At 47.9% G+C, this 14720-nt stretch overlaps 1 protein-coding gene across 5 annotated transcripts in view; it reads right to left on the reverse strand.

The window, feature by feature from the left end:
* SSH1 (slingshot protein phosphatase 1) overlaps nucleotides 1-2595 on the reverse strand; it is a 58424-nt gene extending 55829 nt beyond the window's left edge. For 4 of the 5 annotated variants that reach the window (XM_057746172.1, XM_057746171.1, XM_057746166.1 and 1 more), the window contains exon 1: nucleotides 2423-2595. In XM_057746172.1, coding sequence (XP_057602155.1) covers nucleotides 2423-2491 — 69 coding nt within the window. In that variant the 5' untranslated portion in view covers nucleotides 2492-2595. The remainder of the gene's footprint in view (nucleotides 1-2422) is intronic. The other variant, XM_057746168.1, reaches the window with a different exon arrangement.
* Nucleotides 2596-14720: the final 12125 nt, after the last annotated feature.

Genomic DNA, 14720 nt, shown 5'->3' on the forward strand with positions numbered 1-14720 from the left:
CTTCACCTTCCAGGGAATATCCCAGCCTCTGCTGGCTCCCTGGGCGACCAATGCTGCTGATTTACTCAAGTTGAATAAAAGCTAGTTGAGATTTATGCTTATTTTAGAGGTCACTGGCACTTGCTGAAAATACTGTTTTCTATAATAATTTTAAATGTGCCTAGTGGAAACAACCCCAACGTCCAACGAAATGTACATCCATACAATGGAAGATTGCTCGGCCATAGAAAGGAATGAGGTCCTGACACGTGCTTCAACATGGATGAGCCTTGAAAACATGATGCTGAGTGAGATAAGCCTGACACAAAAGGCCACACAGAGTATGATTCCACTTATATGAAATGCCCAGAACAGGCAAATCCATAGAGACAGAAAGTCATCAGTGGTTGCCTAGAGTTGGCGAGAGCAGGGCAGGGGTGGGTGGGAGGAAGCCTATGGGTGATGGCTAAGGGGTGTGAGGTTTCTTTGGGGGTGAGGGGGGATGAAAATGTTCTGGAACTGGCGGTGATGGTTGTACAACTTTGTGCACATATTTAAAACCACTGAATTGTACGCGTTAATGTGGTGGATTTGTGCTATGTGAATTCTTTCTCAGCTAAAAAATAAAATAAAATTTTTTTAATGTGCCCAAAGCAGAAATAGATCAGGTGTAAAGTAACGCAGGGAACATGGGGTTTAGAATCAGAGGCCTAGGCTGAGCGACTCTTTGTCTAACCTCTTCCTGGAGCTGAACTTTTCACTCAATTTTGAGAAGGAACCATGAGATTAAGTGCAGAGAAGTACTTTGTAAACTGCAAGACAGCAGCCGCAGAAATGATGTAGGGGAACAGATGTTTCTGCGGGGAAGCCAAAAGCCACTGCAGACTCCTCAACTGCACGCTACTGGCCACCCTGCAGAGGAGCGACTGTTAGAATCTTCTGTCTGTAGAGAAGATAACTTATTAACAGCCTCTGCTCGACGGGAGGGGGCTGTGAGGTTCAAGCCTGCAGCCACTCTGAGAATGTCCCTGCCAGTCCCAGCAAAACAGGCAGAAGAGCTGTCCTGCCAGAAGCCGGCGGGACAGGCAGGGCTGTTAAACCCCAAACAGGTCCTCTTCTCTCACGGACACCAGCAAACCTTTCGGTGTTATCAGTCGACTTCCCCCGCAGGGAGAAGGGGCCTGAATTGCCCAGATGCTGGCGGGGCCACTTCCTGGGCCTGCAGGGCCCCTCCTCCAGCCTCCTCTCCCTTCTCTAAACAGTTCCCTGCCTCCTCCTCCAGCCGCTGTGTCGGCAGGTCAACACTGAGCCTGGCCACGGATGTGAGTGTAGACTCGAGGCCCTAACTGTTTCTGCTGCTTGGAGGCCTGAGGCCCAGCCTAGTGCAGTCCAGCCCAACTGGGCAGTCAGAGGACCAATTCCCCAGTGACCCCAGAGCAAGGGGGAGCCATCCCGGCACACACGCCGGGTCACATGCAGACCCACAGAAATCCGCACAGCGCACTGATGCACTTTCAGCCCCAGAAAGCACCGGTGCAATCACTGAAACCCCAGACTCGGCCTCAGCCACACAGCCAGATGCACATAAACATGCAGCCCCGAATGCTATCACACACAGGAAAAACCCAGGCTCAGCTGCACACAAAGACATAAGACACGCAGTCACCCAGCACCCTGAGCTCACTCAAGCCACTGTCACCCAGTGACACGGGCCCCCCAAGAGGCACGGCCACTCACACCCAGAGCCAGAACTCCAGGGGCGTGCAGTCGGGGGAAACAATCTCATATATTCACAGGGGCACCGGGTGGCCTCTCCCCCAGCATCATGCAGGCACAGTTCCCTGGGGGACAAGGCCAGAGCCACACACAGGCTGGCAGACACACACAGACACACAGCCAGGCACACAGGGAAAGGGCCCAGACCAGCCACAGGGTCCCAAATCTCAGAACCGGCATCTCACACAGTCAACCAATCAGGAGTCCCGGGCCCAAGTCCAGTATCCCTCACAGTCACCCCCGGACAGGGGTCACACACACAAACGAAATCATCCCAGATGGGACTCACTGTCACAGCCACCCCTCGATGGGGGTCACACACACACAAAGTCACCCCCAGATAGGGGTCACACGCACACACCATCTCGTGCACATTCACCCCCAAACAGGGCTCACACACACACAGTCCCCCCCAGACGGGGGTCACACCTGCACCCACAGTCTCGCTGCACAGTCACCCCCACACAGGGGTCACAGCCGCCCACAGCCTCCCGCACGGTCACCCCAGTTCGGCTGTCCAGGCGGGGTCGTCCGGCCGGGGCCCCGCAGCCCGGGGACCCCTCGAAGCTGCCCCGGCGCAGCCCCCAGAGCCCCGCGCCCCGCACTGGCGGCCAGGCCTGGCGCGGCGGCTGCTCGGCCCGGCGGGGGCCGCGGGCCCGGGGCTCACCTCGCTGTTGCTGGCGGAGGAGGAGGCGGCGCTGGGCGTGGGCGAGCGCTGCAGGGTCACCAGGGCCATGGCTGCGGCGCGGCGCGCGGGCGCCACCGAGGCCTCGGGCTAGAGCCGCCGCCGCCGCCGGGGCCGGGCCCGGGGCGCTCCAGGAGCCGCGCGCGGGCGGCCGGGCCGAGCCGGGCCGGGCCCGCCCCTCCCCGTCGGCGTCCGTCGTCGCCCCCGCCCCCCCGCCTCCCGCGCCGGCGCGCGCCGGGCCTGAGTGCGGGCGGGGGGGGGGGGGGGGAGCGGCCGGGGCGGGACGCGCGCACGCGCGTGCGCGGGAGCCCCGAGCGCCGGCGGGGGGCGGGGCCCCGGCCAGTCACGTGCCCCGCCCCCCCCCGCGCGCGCGCCCGGCCCTCCAGCCTGAGGCGCGGGGGCGCGCCCGATGGCGAGCAAGCGCTCCCCGCGGCGGCCCGCCCCCCTGTGCAGGCCGGGAAACGGAGGCTGGAATGAGCCGGGCGGGGAGGTGCAGAGACCTGGAGATAAAAACCTCCTGGTCGCAGCGCCTTGAGCCCCCGAGAGCAATCTGCAGAAATTCATTCGTTCACGCATTCATGTATGAAATATTTATTGAGCACCTACTAAGTGCCAGGCATGGAGTATTCAGCCGTGAGCAACGTAGATTAGGCCTGCCCTCAGGGATTGAAGGGAGTCAAATTACTAGGGTCTTAAAAAAAAATGATTGTGCCAATCTTTTTATGTGAATTCCTTCTTTGTGTCCAGAAACCCCAGTCAACCCCTTGCGAAGTCAGGGAGGGCTTCTGTGAAAAGGGGGTATTTGCTCCGGGGCCTGATGGATGAGCAGGATTAACGGGGGAAGGGAGGGGAGACTGCTGCACGGGCCGGGTGGGGGGTGGGGGGGCTGCACGAAGGCCTGGAAGCTGGGAGGAGATTGTCCATCAGAGACCGATCCTAGGGAGGGGAGGAGGGAGAAAGTCTGGGTGCACTCTAGAAAGCTCTGGCTGCGGCTTGGAGAATGGACTGTGGGGCAGGGGGTGAAGGGAGACCAGACACGGGCTGCTGCTGTCGTCTTGGGCGGGGTGGGGAGGTGACCAGTATGTGGGCGGAGACAGAGACACGGAGTAATATACTAATAAGGTGGTACTGGCTTGATTTAGTAATACAGAGCTTCAATTTCATCCAAATCCCCCCCCCTCCCCAATATCGCCCCACGCTTGTTGCACAAGCATCCGCAAATTTACTGGTCCAGTCCTGCTCCCCATCCATCTCACTGCCAAACCAGCAGCCCAGGCAGCCTCCTGAATCCCTCCTTGCTGCTTCCGCCAGGTCCAGGGACTGAGACTTTCTGCATATTCCCTCAGCATCGTTCTTCTCAAAGGTGTTACTATAGCCCCCACTGAGTGTTGTGGGGTTTTTTTGTTGTTTTGTTTTTTTAATTTGTGGGAATATTTTTGAAGTCTTGCAGATAGGGAGACCTATTGGCAGTTCTGGTGTTTAGAGGGCAGGACTCAGGAATGCTAAAAATGCTAAAAGTCCTGCAATGCACTGGACAGTACTCCCCTCCCCCAAGAACTGCTCCATTCCCACAAGGCTCCTGTGTGGGTGAAAGCACCTGCTCATAATTATCTGAAGCCAGACCCTAACTTCATTTTACATATCACCACAAAGTATTTTTCACTGAATTTTCAGAAATGCAACTATGTTTAAATGGAGAGAAGCATATGCTTTGTTTTGTTTGAGAGCTTTGTCTGGAGTTGTTCACCATTTGGGAAAAAGAGTTTATAGAGGGAAACACCACTGCTAACATTGGAGCAGTTAACCCAACACACAGCATCTGTAGCTGTGCTCTTGGTGGACAGACCGTTGTATTTAGTTAGCACTTATTTTAAAATGTCAAGTATAAGACAAAATTATGGGTGACATTCAGTTGACTAGTGACTATCTTACTTCTCAACTCTGAACACATGCATTAAAAACAGACACACTTCAACACAATGTTGTAAAGTGACTATACTTCAATTTAAAACAAAACAAAACAAAAAACAGACACACTAAGGAGACTTCCCTGTGTCCTCCAGGGGAGCTGTGCCCAAGTTTTTACATCATGAAATGGATGTTGTTTCATCAGGATGAATTTTGCTTTTATGTTAGGGCATTATCGATTTTGTCTTTTCACATTACATGTGGAGGTGGGCTTTATTATCTGTGAATTTGTTGCCAGTGAGTGAAGGAACCATCACACACTAGTTATAAAAGGAGTGCGGGATTTTTAGGATCGAGAACCTTAGGCTGGTGGTTCTCAAATGGGAAGGTCTGAGAATTCCCTAGAGTCAATACAGATTTGGAGGCTCCACCCTCCAGCGTTGCTGATTCACTCTGTTTTTAATAATGCCCCAGTGATGCTGATAGTCCTGGTACAAGGACCTCAGTTTGAGAACCGCTCCCTGCACAAATGCCAAGGCCTCTTTACTGGTCTTCTCTCCATACTCTTCTTCTCCAGTCCTTCAAGAAATCCATACCAAGATCTGACCATCAAAACTGCAGTGAGGTATCACCTTCCACCGGTCAGAATGGCCATCATTAAAAAGCCTACAAACAACAAATGCTGGAGAGGGTGTGGAGAAAAGGGAACCCTCTTACACTACAGGTGGAAATGTAAGTTGGTGTAGCCACCGTGGAAAACAGTACAGAGGTTCCTCAGAAAACTAAAAATACAATTACCATATGATCCAGCAGTCCCACTCCTGGGCATATATCCAGACAAAACTCTAATTCAAAAAGATACACCATTATGTTCACAGCAACACTATTCATAATAGCCAAGACATGGAAACAACCTAAATGTCCATTGACAGGTGAATGGATAAAGATGAGGTACATGTGTAAAATGGAATACTACTCAGCCATAAAAATAAAGAATGAAATAATGCCATTTGCAGCAATATGGCTGCAACTAGAGATTATCATACTAAGTGAAGTCAGAAAGAAAAAGGCAAATACCATGTGATATCACTTATATGTGGAATCTAAAATAGGACACAAATGAACCTATCTATGAAAGAGAAACAGAATCACTGACATAGAGAACAGATGGGTGGTTGCCAAGGGGGGAGTGGGGGTTGGGGGAGGGTTGGAGTGGGAGATTGGGATGAGCAGATATAAAATTTTGTGTTTAGAATGGAAAAAACAACAAGGTCCTACTGTACAGCACAGAGAACTATATTCAATATTCTATGATAGCGATTTCCCTGATGGTCCAGTGGTTAAAACTTTGTGCTTCTGTTGCAGGGGACACGGGTTCGATCTCTGGTTGGGTAACTGAGATCCCGCATGCTGCATGGTGCAGCCCAAAAAACCCCAGAAGCCAAAACCAAAACCAAACCAGTATCCTATGATAAACCATAATGGAAAAGAATATTTTAAAAGAATATATATATGTGTATAACTGAATCACTTTGCTGTACAGCGGAAATTAACACAACATTGTAAATCAATTATACCTCATTTAAAAAAAAAATTTGATCCTGCCACCAAGAAGGCACTAAACCTTAATCCTTCTACCCTGGCGCAGCTTACCTTTCTACCCACCCCCACGGGGCCAGAGCCCATCCCCACCCTTTCTCACTTCCTCTTAGAGCTGAGAGGCCCTCTTCCTTCCCACACTAACTTTTGCCAGACACCACCTCCAAAAATCCCCCCTGCCCCCCTACACTGTATTCAGAGCCCTTCCCAGGATTTCAAAGCTCTCCCTCCACCTACCCCCAGACACAGAGCAAGTGTGACTCAGCATTGTCCTAACTATCTGTCTTGTCACATGGTTTCTAAGAAAAACCTCAGGAACTGGGCCGAGACCAAGGTGAGAGCACAGAATGTAAGGGGGCAACCAAAACAACAACAAAGTTCGTTATTGTTTTGTTTTGTTTTTCCTTTTTTGGCCGCGTTTCACAGCTTATGGGATCTTAGTTCCCTGACCAGGGATTGAACCCTGGCCCTAGACAGTGAAAGTGTGGCGTCCTAACCACTGGACTGACAGGGAATTCCCGAGGAAGTTTATATATATATATAATTTTTTTTTTTTTGGCTGAGTCGGGTCTTTGTTGCTGCACGCAGGCTTTCTCTAGTTGCGGAGAGCGGGGGCTACTCTTTGTTACAGTGCACAGGCTTCTCATTGCAGTGGCCTCTCCCGTTGGGGAGTACGGGCTCTAGATACATGGGCTTCAGCAGTTCTGGTACTCAGGCTCAGTAGTTGTGGCTCGTGGGCTCTAGAGCACAGGCTCAGTAGCTGCCACGCATGGGCTTAGTTTCTTTGCAGCGTGTGGGATCTTCCTGGGCCAGGGATGAAACCCGTGTCCCCTGCATTGGCAGGCAGATTCTGAACCACTGTGTCACCAGGGAAGTCCCAAAGATTATATTTTAAAGAATCAAAATTTATGCCAAAAATCTTCAATGAACGAAATGTCAACATTTTCAATGGGATGTGTACCGTGTTCCTGATCTTCCCTGTTGCCTCAGGCTCCAACATGGCACAACAAGGCCCTTTTACGAGCCTGTCCTGATTTGACTCTGTCTTTATTTAAAATTTTGATTATTCTAAACCCTTTCGTAAAAACCCTTCTGTGAAAAGGCCTGTGGGCTTGACTTGTGGCCTGTAAGGGGGTGGGGCGGGGAAAAGAGAAGTGAGAGTCCCCTGGTCTAGGTTTCAGGAGTGGAGGAGGGGAACCCACTGGAAGAGGCAGCTCCAGAGTTTTCTTGCATCCAGTAGAGCCCTTTCCATTTGGTATCATCATAATTATTTTTCCATCACGATTTATTGAATTGTCTTTGTCCTTGTAGTCTGAACTCAGCTTTGCAACTATTAAAAACAGCAAGTTATCAAGTTATTTGCTGTCTGCTCAGAGGTAAGCGAAGTGCATTGCCAGTGTGTTGGGGACAGGGGTTTATTAACATGTGAATGTTCTCCACTCTATCTCCAGGTCCACCTCCTCCAGGAAGCCCTCCCTGACCTGAGACTGGAAGGTAGGTACCCCTTATCTCTGCTCCTGCAGCCCCTCTTCTAGTTCCTGGCTTGAGCCTCTTTATTTCTCATCACATTGTTGTGGTTATCATTTCATGGCTGAGGAAGCTGATGCACAGGGTGGTTTAGTCACACATCCAAGGTTGCATAGCTAGGGAAGTGGAGAAGCTGTTGTTTGCTTTTCTACTTTAGACCTCAGACAAAGACAGAGGTTCTTCCAGGGTAGCCTAGGAAGGGAGAAGGGAAGAGAACTCTACTGATAATTCCCTTTTTAGAGCAACCAATTTGCAATTCAGAGGTAGTAAAGCTCCGGTAGGCTGAGTAATGGTTCCCCAAAGACGTCCATATTCCAATGCCTGGAACATGTTACCTGATATGGTAAGAAGGTCTTTGCAGGTGTGATTAAGTTAAGGGTGTTGATTACTGGCAAAGCAGAAATAGACTCACAGATGTAGAGGACAAACTTCTGGTTATCAAAGGGGTAAGAGGGGAGTGGGACCAATTGGGAGCTTGGGATTGACATATATACACTATTGATACTATGTATAAAATAGATAACTGATGAGAACCTACTGTTTAGCACAGGGAACTCTACTCAATGATCTGTGGTGACCTAAATGGGAAGGAAATCCAAGAAAGAGTGAATTTATGTATATATATATAACTGATTCACTTTGCTGTACAGCAGAAACTAACAACACTGTAAAGCAACTATACTCCAATAACAATAAAAAAAAAAAAAAGTTAAGGGTGTTGAGGTGGGGAGGTTATCCTGGGTTATCCAGGTGAGTCTGATACAAACCCAAGGGTCTTTATAAGAAGGAGGCAGAAGGAGTGAGAAGCAGGAGATGTGAAACACAAGTAAGAGGTTGGAGTGATGGGAGGAAGGCCATGAGCCAAGGGATGCAGGTGGCCTCGAGAAGCAGAAAAGGGCAAAGGAGTGAATTCCTCCCTCATCATCTCCAGAAAGAATGCAGACCTGCCATCACCTTGATTTTAGACTTCGGACCTCTGGAACCACTAGAAAATTAATTCCTGTTGTGTTAAGCCACTGAGTTTCTGGTAATTGGTTGCAGCAGCAATAGAAAATGAATATAAAACAATACACATATACTGCGTTAAAAAAGAAACAACAGGCCCAAAATGGAGTCACTTGTGTTAAACCCCACATCAGCAAAGTGAGACATAATACCTAACCTAATTGCACTTACAGCCTCCCCCGGGAATGTAGTCTTAACTGGTCAGTCTGGAATTTTCTGGTCAGCACTAATGAGGTAATCTGCCACGTAGCCCCCTTCCGTCCCCCATAGGTAGGTTACCTAAGCCTGAAACAATCCATTCTTTTCCCCCTTCTGCTATAAAAGCCTTCCATTTTGTACAGCCCCTTGGAGCTCCTCTCTACTTGCTAGTTGGGATGCTACGCATTCTTGAATCATTCAGTAAAGCCAATGAGATCTTTAAAATTTACTCAGTTAAATTTTTGTTATTTAACAACTATAAAAAAATTATTATGATGTCACAATCCAATATGTTGCAGCCAACTCTTGGACATTGTATCATTTTCACATTCACTCCATTCATTCAACAAGAATTTATGGAGTGCCTACACTCCGCTGAGCACCAGTCTAGGAATTTGGGGTCCATCAGGGAACACAACAGAGTCACTGTCCTTGGGTGGTGTCCAATCAAGTGGGAGATATAGCCAAACAACATCTAAGTATGTAGATTTGCTATAACATATGCTAATCTATTCACACAATATACGAATATTTAAATATGCCATATTTAAATGACTCGTCGGCAGAGTTCTTAGAACAAGACAGGCACAGATCAGTGTCCAATAAATGAAATATGATGTCAAGTAGTAAAAAGGGCTAGAAAGAGAAACAAAGCAGTCTGGGGGAGAGGGTGATGGAGAACGCTGTTTAAGCAAGTGGTCAGGGAAACCTCTGGTACAAGGTGACATTTGAGCAGAGGAATCACCATGACAACCCCACCAGGGAGGTGTGGGGATCCTGGGATCCGCTAGTTCAAACTGGCCTCCTGACTTTGGAGCTGTGGGGTTCGGGGTCAGGTGCTTCCTTTTTCTGAGATGCTCTTTCTTGCTCTGGAAAATAGGGATAAGAATGGGACCACTTATCTCATGGATTGGTTGTCAGGACTGAACAGAGTAGTGTACATGAAAAGCACAGTGTGTTGTCTTCTTATGGATGTTACCTAACGTCATGGATTGAATTGTGTCCGCCCCAAAGATGCTGAAGTCCTAACCCCCAGGACCTGTGAAGATGACCTTATTTCAAAATAAGGTCTGTGCAGATGATCAAGTTAAGATGAGATCATTAGAGTGGGCCCTAATTCAAGATGACTGTGTCCTTATGAAAAGGGGAAATTTAGCCACAGAGATAGAGACACAGGGAAATCACCAACGTGAAGGTGGGAGTTATGCTGCCACAAGCCAAGGAACACCCCAGATGGCCAGCAAACCACAAGAAGCCAGGAGAGAAGCACAGAACAGATTCTCACAGCCCTCAGAAGGAATCAACCCTGCCACCAGCTTGGTTTCCAATGTCTGGCCTCCAGAACTGTGAGGCAACAAGTTTCTGTTATTTAAGGCACCCAGTTGGTGGTACTTTGATACAGCAGCCCTAGGAAATGAATACACCTCATAGCATTTCCTTGGTTCTAGAAACTGAGGCTCAGAGCACAGCTAGGTTTTGAACCCCGGCTGACTAGCCCCCTGGGCCCCTGTGTATGTGGTTGGCCTTTCTAGCTTGAGACGTGAGTGTCTGAATGTGCCCCCATGTGCAGGGATTGGTGTTTGGGACTCAAAGCCTTGGCCACTTGGCCCACAGTGTCCGTGGTGGGTCTGGGCAGTTGCTGGGGTCCAGGGGTCCTATCAAGGCATCTCTCTGGGTGGGTCCATGGGTACCAATAGCCAGGCAACCATGAGTTCCTTGCTCTTGTGTGGAGCTGGTGAAAGGCTCCTTTCCTCTACTCACCTCTTTTGTTTTTGCTTTGTTTTGTTTACTAAATTTATTTATTTATGTATTTACTGGCTGCACTGGGTTTTCATTGCTACGCGGGCTTCCTCTAGCTATGGTGAGTGGGGGCTACTCTTCGTCGTGGTGCACGGGCTCCTCATTGCCATGGCTTCTCTTTGTTGCAGAGCACGGACTCTGGGCGTATGGGCTTCAGTAGGTGTGGCACATGGGCTCAATAGTTGTGGCTCACAGGCTCTAAAGCTCAGGCTTAGTAGTTGTGGCACACGGGCTTAGTTGCTCCGCGGCATGTGGGATCTTCCTGGAGCAGGTATCGAACTCGTGTCCCCTGCATTGGCAGGTGGATTCTTAACCACGGCACCACCTAGGAAGCCCCTCTACTCACCTCTTGATTTGTGTGCTTGGATTCTCCCTGGGAGATGGGGAGGGTCTGCCTCCCTCCAGGCCTCCCTTCCCCTCTCCAGTGGGTGTACTCACAGATCTTGGGCTAGCCTAACTCTACCTCCAACTCGCTGTGTGACCACAAGCAACACACTGACCTTTGCTGGGCCTTGGAATCTCAGGCTGTAATTTGGAGTGATTAAATGTCCCATGAGAGGCCATTGGTTAAGTAAATTTGGATACACGCATATGATGGCCCTCCTAGCTGGCCCTCAGTGACCCCCATCTCCTGGTATTCATGCCCTTTTGGAGTCCTCTTCATGATGAATAGACCTGTGTAACCACTAGGATATTGCAGATGTGGCAGCAGGTGACTTCTGAGGCTAGGTCATACAAGATGCCATGGCTTCCCTCTGGCTCACGCTTGGAGCACTCTCTCTGGGTGATCTAGCCAGCCACCGTGTCATGAGGACCTGCAAGCAGCCCTATGGGGAGAGGTCCTCATGGTGAGAAACTGAGGCCCCCTGCCAACAGCCAGCACCCATCTACCAGCTGTGTGAGTGAACCACCTTGAAAGTGGATCTTCCAACCCCCATCAAGCCTTCAGATGAGATTACAGACACAGCCAACATCCTGACTGCAGCCTCACGAGAGACCCTGAGCCAGAAGCACCCCGGTAAGCTGCTCCCAGATTCCAGACCCACAGAAAAGGTGTGAGATAATAAATGACTATTGTTTTAAGCTGGTAGATTTTGAAGTGATGTACTACACAGCCATAGGTAACGAGTACAGCAGTCATATAAAAATATGTTACGATATAATGCACTACTGGAGAAAGAGTTTCATAAAATATTTAGTTGGGGGGAAATAGAGCAGATTACCAACCATTATATGAAAGTAGCATCCCAGTTTTGGAAGAAAACTATTAAGGGTTATAAAAATCTACCAAAGAACAAAAAAGAGACATAAAAAGAGAGATGGAGAGGATTTTTTTTCTTTTTTCTTTTGCAGGGAAAGACTTTATAGTAGAATTATCAATCACTCTAAGTTAAATTCAATTCCCATGAAAATCCCACCCTGACATTTTTGGGTATAAGGGATCTTGATAAGAGATAACTGACCGAGCTGGCAATTGTTAAAAACAAGACAACAAGCCCAAAATGGAGTCACTTACACTAAGCCCAACATCACCAAACTGCATTTTAATTAGAGTTTTATTTGTCCCAGAAATGGAATCTTAAATCAGCCAGCCAGGAACCACCTTATCAGCACTAGTTTGGTTATCTGCCTGGTAGACCTCTGCCATCCCCAGTGGTCCCCAACTTCTTTGGCACCAGGGACCAGTTTCATGGAAGACAGCTTTTTCATGGATCAGGGTGCGGTGTTGGGGGGGAGGTTCAAGTGGTAATGGGAGGGATGAGGAAGGCAGATGAAGCTTGGCTCGCTTGCCAGCCAGCTGCTCACCTCCTGCTGTGCGGCCCCGTTCCTAACAGGCCACAGACCGGTAGCAGTCCGAGGGTTGGGGACCCCTGCCTGAAAGGAAAGTAGCCTTGCAATACCCAATCTGCTTTTCTGCCCAGTATAACTTCCTTATTCCTGCTCCCTTCTACCTATACAAGTCTTTCATTTTGGACAGCTCCTGGGAACTCCTTTCTATCTGCTAGATTGGATACCGCCCAATCAATAAATCATTGACTAAAGCCAATTAGAGCTTTAAAATTCCTCAGTTGAGTTTTGTTTTATAACATCTATTGAACATATACTGTACATTGTGTCCTCTTCAATCACTACTTCATCTTAATTCCACAATAGAGCAAAGTCCCTAGTTATCTAATTTTTACAATAACAAGGAACTGTTATTAGCTTCCCTCCCGCCCCCCCACCATAAATTCTACATATAAAGCTTCAAGAGACTTGTCTGAGATTCTGACGACCATGAGGGGTAGAGCTGGGGTTGGCCTCATGCGTGTTTGACGCTAACATGTGCTCTTGGACCTCCTGCCATGTGCCTTACTGATTGTTCTCTGGTTTCCTTTAGTACCAGCCCAAGACCACACAGATAGAGAGGGCAAGGTTGGAGTACCAGCTGAGTCTGCCTGCCTGACTCCAGAGTCACTGGCCTTAATCACTAGTCACCAAAAAAAGAAGAGTAGAAAGAAGGGATCTGTCCTACTAGATATTAAAACATGTGACAAAGCTGCAGAAATTAAAACAGCATGGGCACTGGTTTAGAAAGCCACAAACAGATCAATGGAGAGTCCAGGAATAGACCAAAACACACAAGAAAGTTTAGTGAATAATAAAAGCAGGGGGGTATCAGTAGAGAAATTATGAGTGAGCCAGCCAACAGTTTTGGTTCCATTGGCTAGCAAGTCAAGCTGGATCTTTATCCCCCTTCTTTCTCCAAAATTAATTCCAAATGAATCAAATATTTCAGTGTTACAAAGAAACCCTCAAGTGTTCTAGAAAGTCTGCGTGAGTAATTTATAAAATGAGGCAGAGAGGGCAGGGATGCAAGGTTTCTAATATGACATTAATGGCAGAAATCATAAAAGGGGGAAAAAAAAGGTGAATAGATTTGACTCCAAAAAGGTTTTTTTTAAATTGAAGTATAGTTGATTTACAATGTTGTGTTAATTTCTTCTGTACAGCAAAGTGATTCAGTTATACATATATATATACACATTCTTTTTTATATTCTTTTCCATTATGATTTATCCCAGGATACTGAATATCATTTCCTGTGCTAAACAGTAGGACCTTGTTGTTTATGCATTCTCTGTATAACAGTTTGCATCTGCTAACCCCAGATTTCCAATCCTTCCATCTCCCATCCCTCTTGCCCTTGGTAACCACAAGTCTGTTCTCTGTCTGTGAGTCTGTTTCTGTTTCGTAGATATGTTCATGTGTGTTGTATTTTAGATTCCACATGTATGTGATATCATATAGTATTTGTCTTTCTCTTTCTGACTTCATTTAGTATGATCGTCTCTAAGTCCATCCATGTTGCTGCCAAAAAAAGTTTTGAAACCTTTGTAAGTCAGACATATTGGGGGAAATCTTTGCAATGAAAGGACAATACCCATAATTATAAAGGGAGTTCTTACGAATTAATAAGAGAAATAACCAACACACTTCAAGAGGAAATTGGGCAAAAGGGGGCACTTTATAAAGAAATAAATCTAAAGGTCCATCAACGAATGAAAATATTTGCAGTCTTATTAACAAGCCTGGAACTAAGATGAGGCAAGTGGGGGAGGTGTGCAAAACTTAAGGAGGCTCCTATTCTCAGGGTGGTGCAAATACAGGGTGGGCACCTGAGGGTGGGTGCCTCGTTAAACTTGTCAGCTGATAGAGTCCTTCTGGAGAGCTGTCTGGCAAAATGGACTAATATTTTATATGTGCAAACTCTTTGACACAATGATTCCATTTTTAGGACTCGACCGTAGGGAAATAGGTGTGCCAAGAAATGCACCTAGGATATTTGTAATATCAAAAAATGACAGGAACTGTCCCCATAGGGACTGACTTTTAAAATTGCTACACCCCCAAAATTTTTTAAATTGTTACATCCACATACAATGGTAACCTGTGTGAAAGGACACCCCTGTTCTGCAGTTGTATGAAAGGGTGTTTAGGATATGCCATATTGGTAACCAGACAGAACGGAAGTCAAAACAGCACGTATAACATGAGCCCTTTTTTTTTTAATTTTTAAATTATTTTATTTTTATTTTTTTTATAAATTTATTTTATTGGCTGTGTTGGGTCTTCGTTGCTGCACACGGGCTTTCTCGAGTTGCGGCGAGCGGGGGCTACCCTTCCTCGTGGTGCGCGGGCTTCTCATTGCGGTGTCCTCTCCTGTTGCAGAGCACGGGCTCCAGGCGCGTGGGCTTCAGTA

The sequence above is a fragment of the Hippopotamus amphibius genome, chromosome 8 (genome assembly GCF_030028045.1).
Source record: "Hippopotamus amphibius kiboko isolate mHipAmp2 chromosome 8, mHipAmp2.hap2, whole genome shotgun sequence".
NCBI lineage: Eukaryota > Metazoa > Chordata > Mammalia > Artiodactyla > Hippopotamidae > Hippopotamus > Hippopotamus amphibius.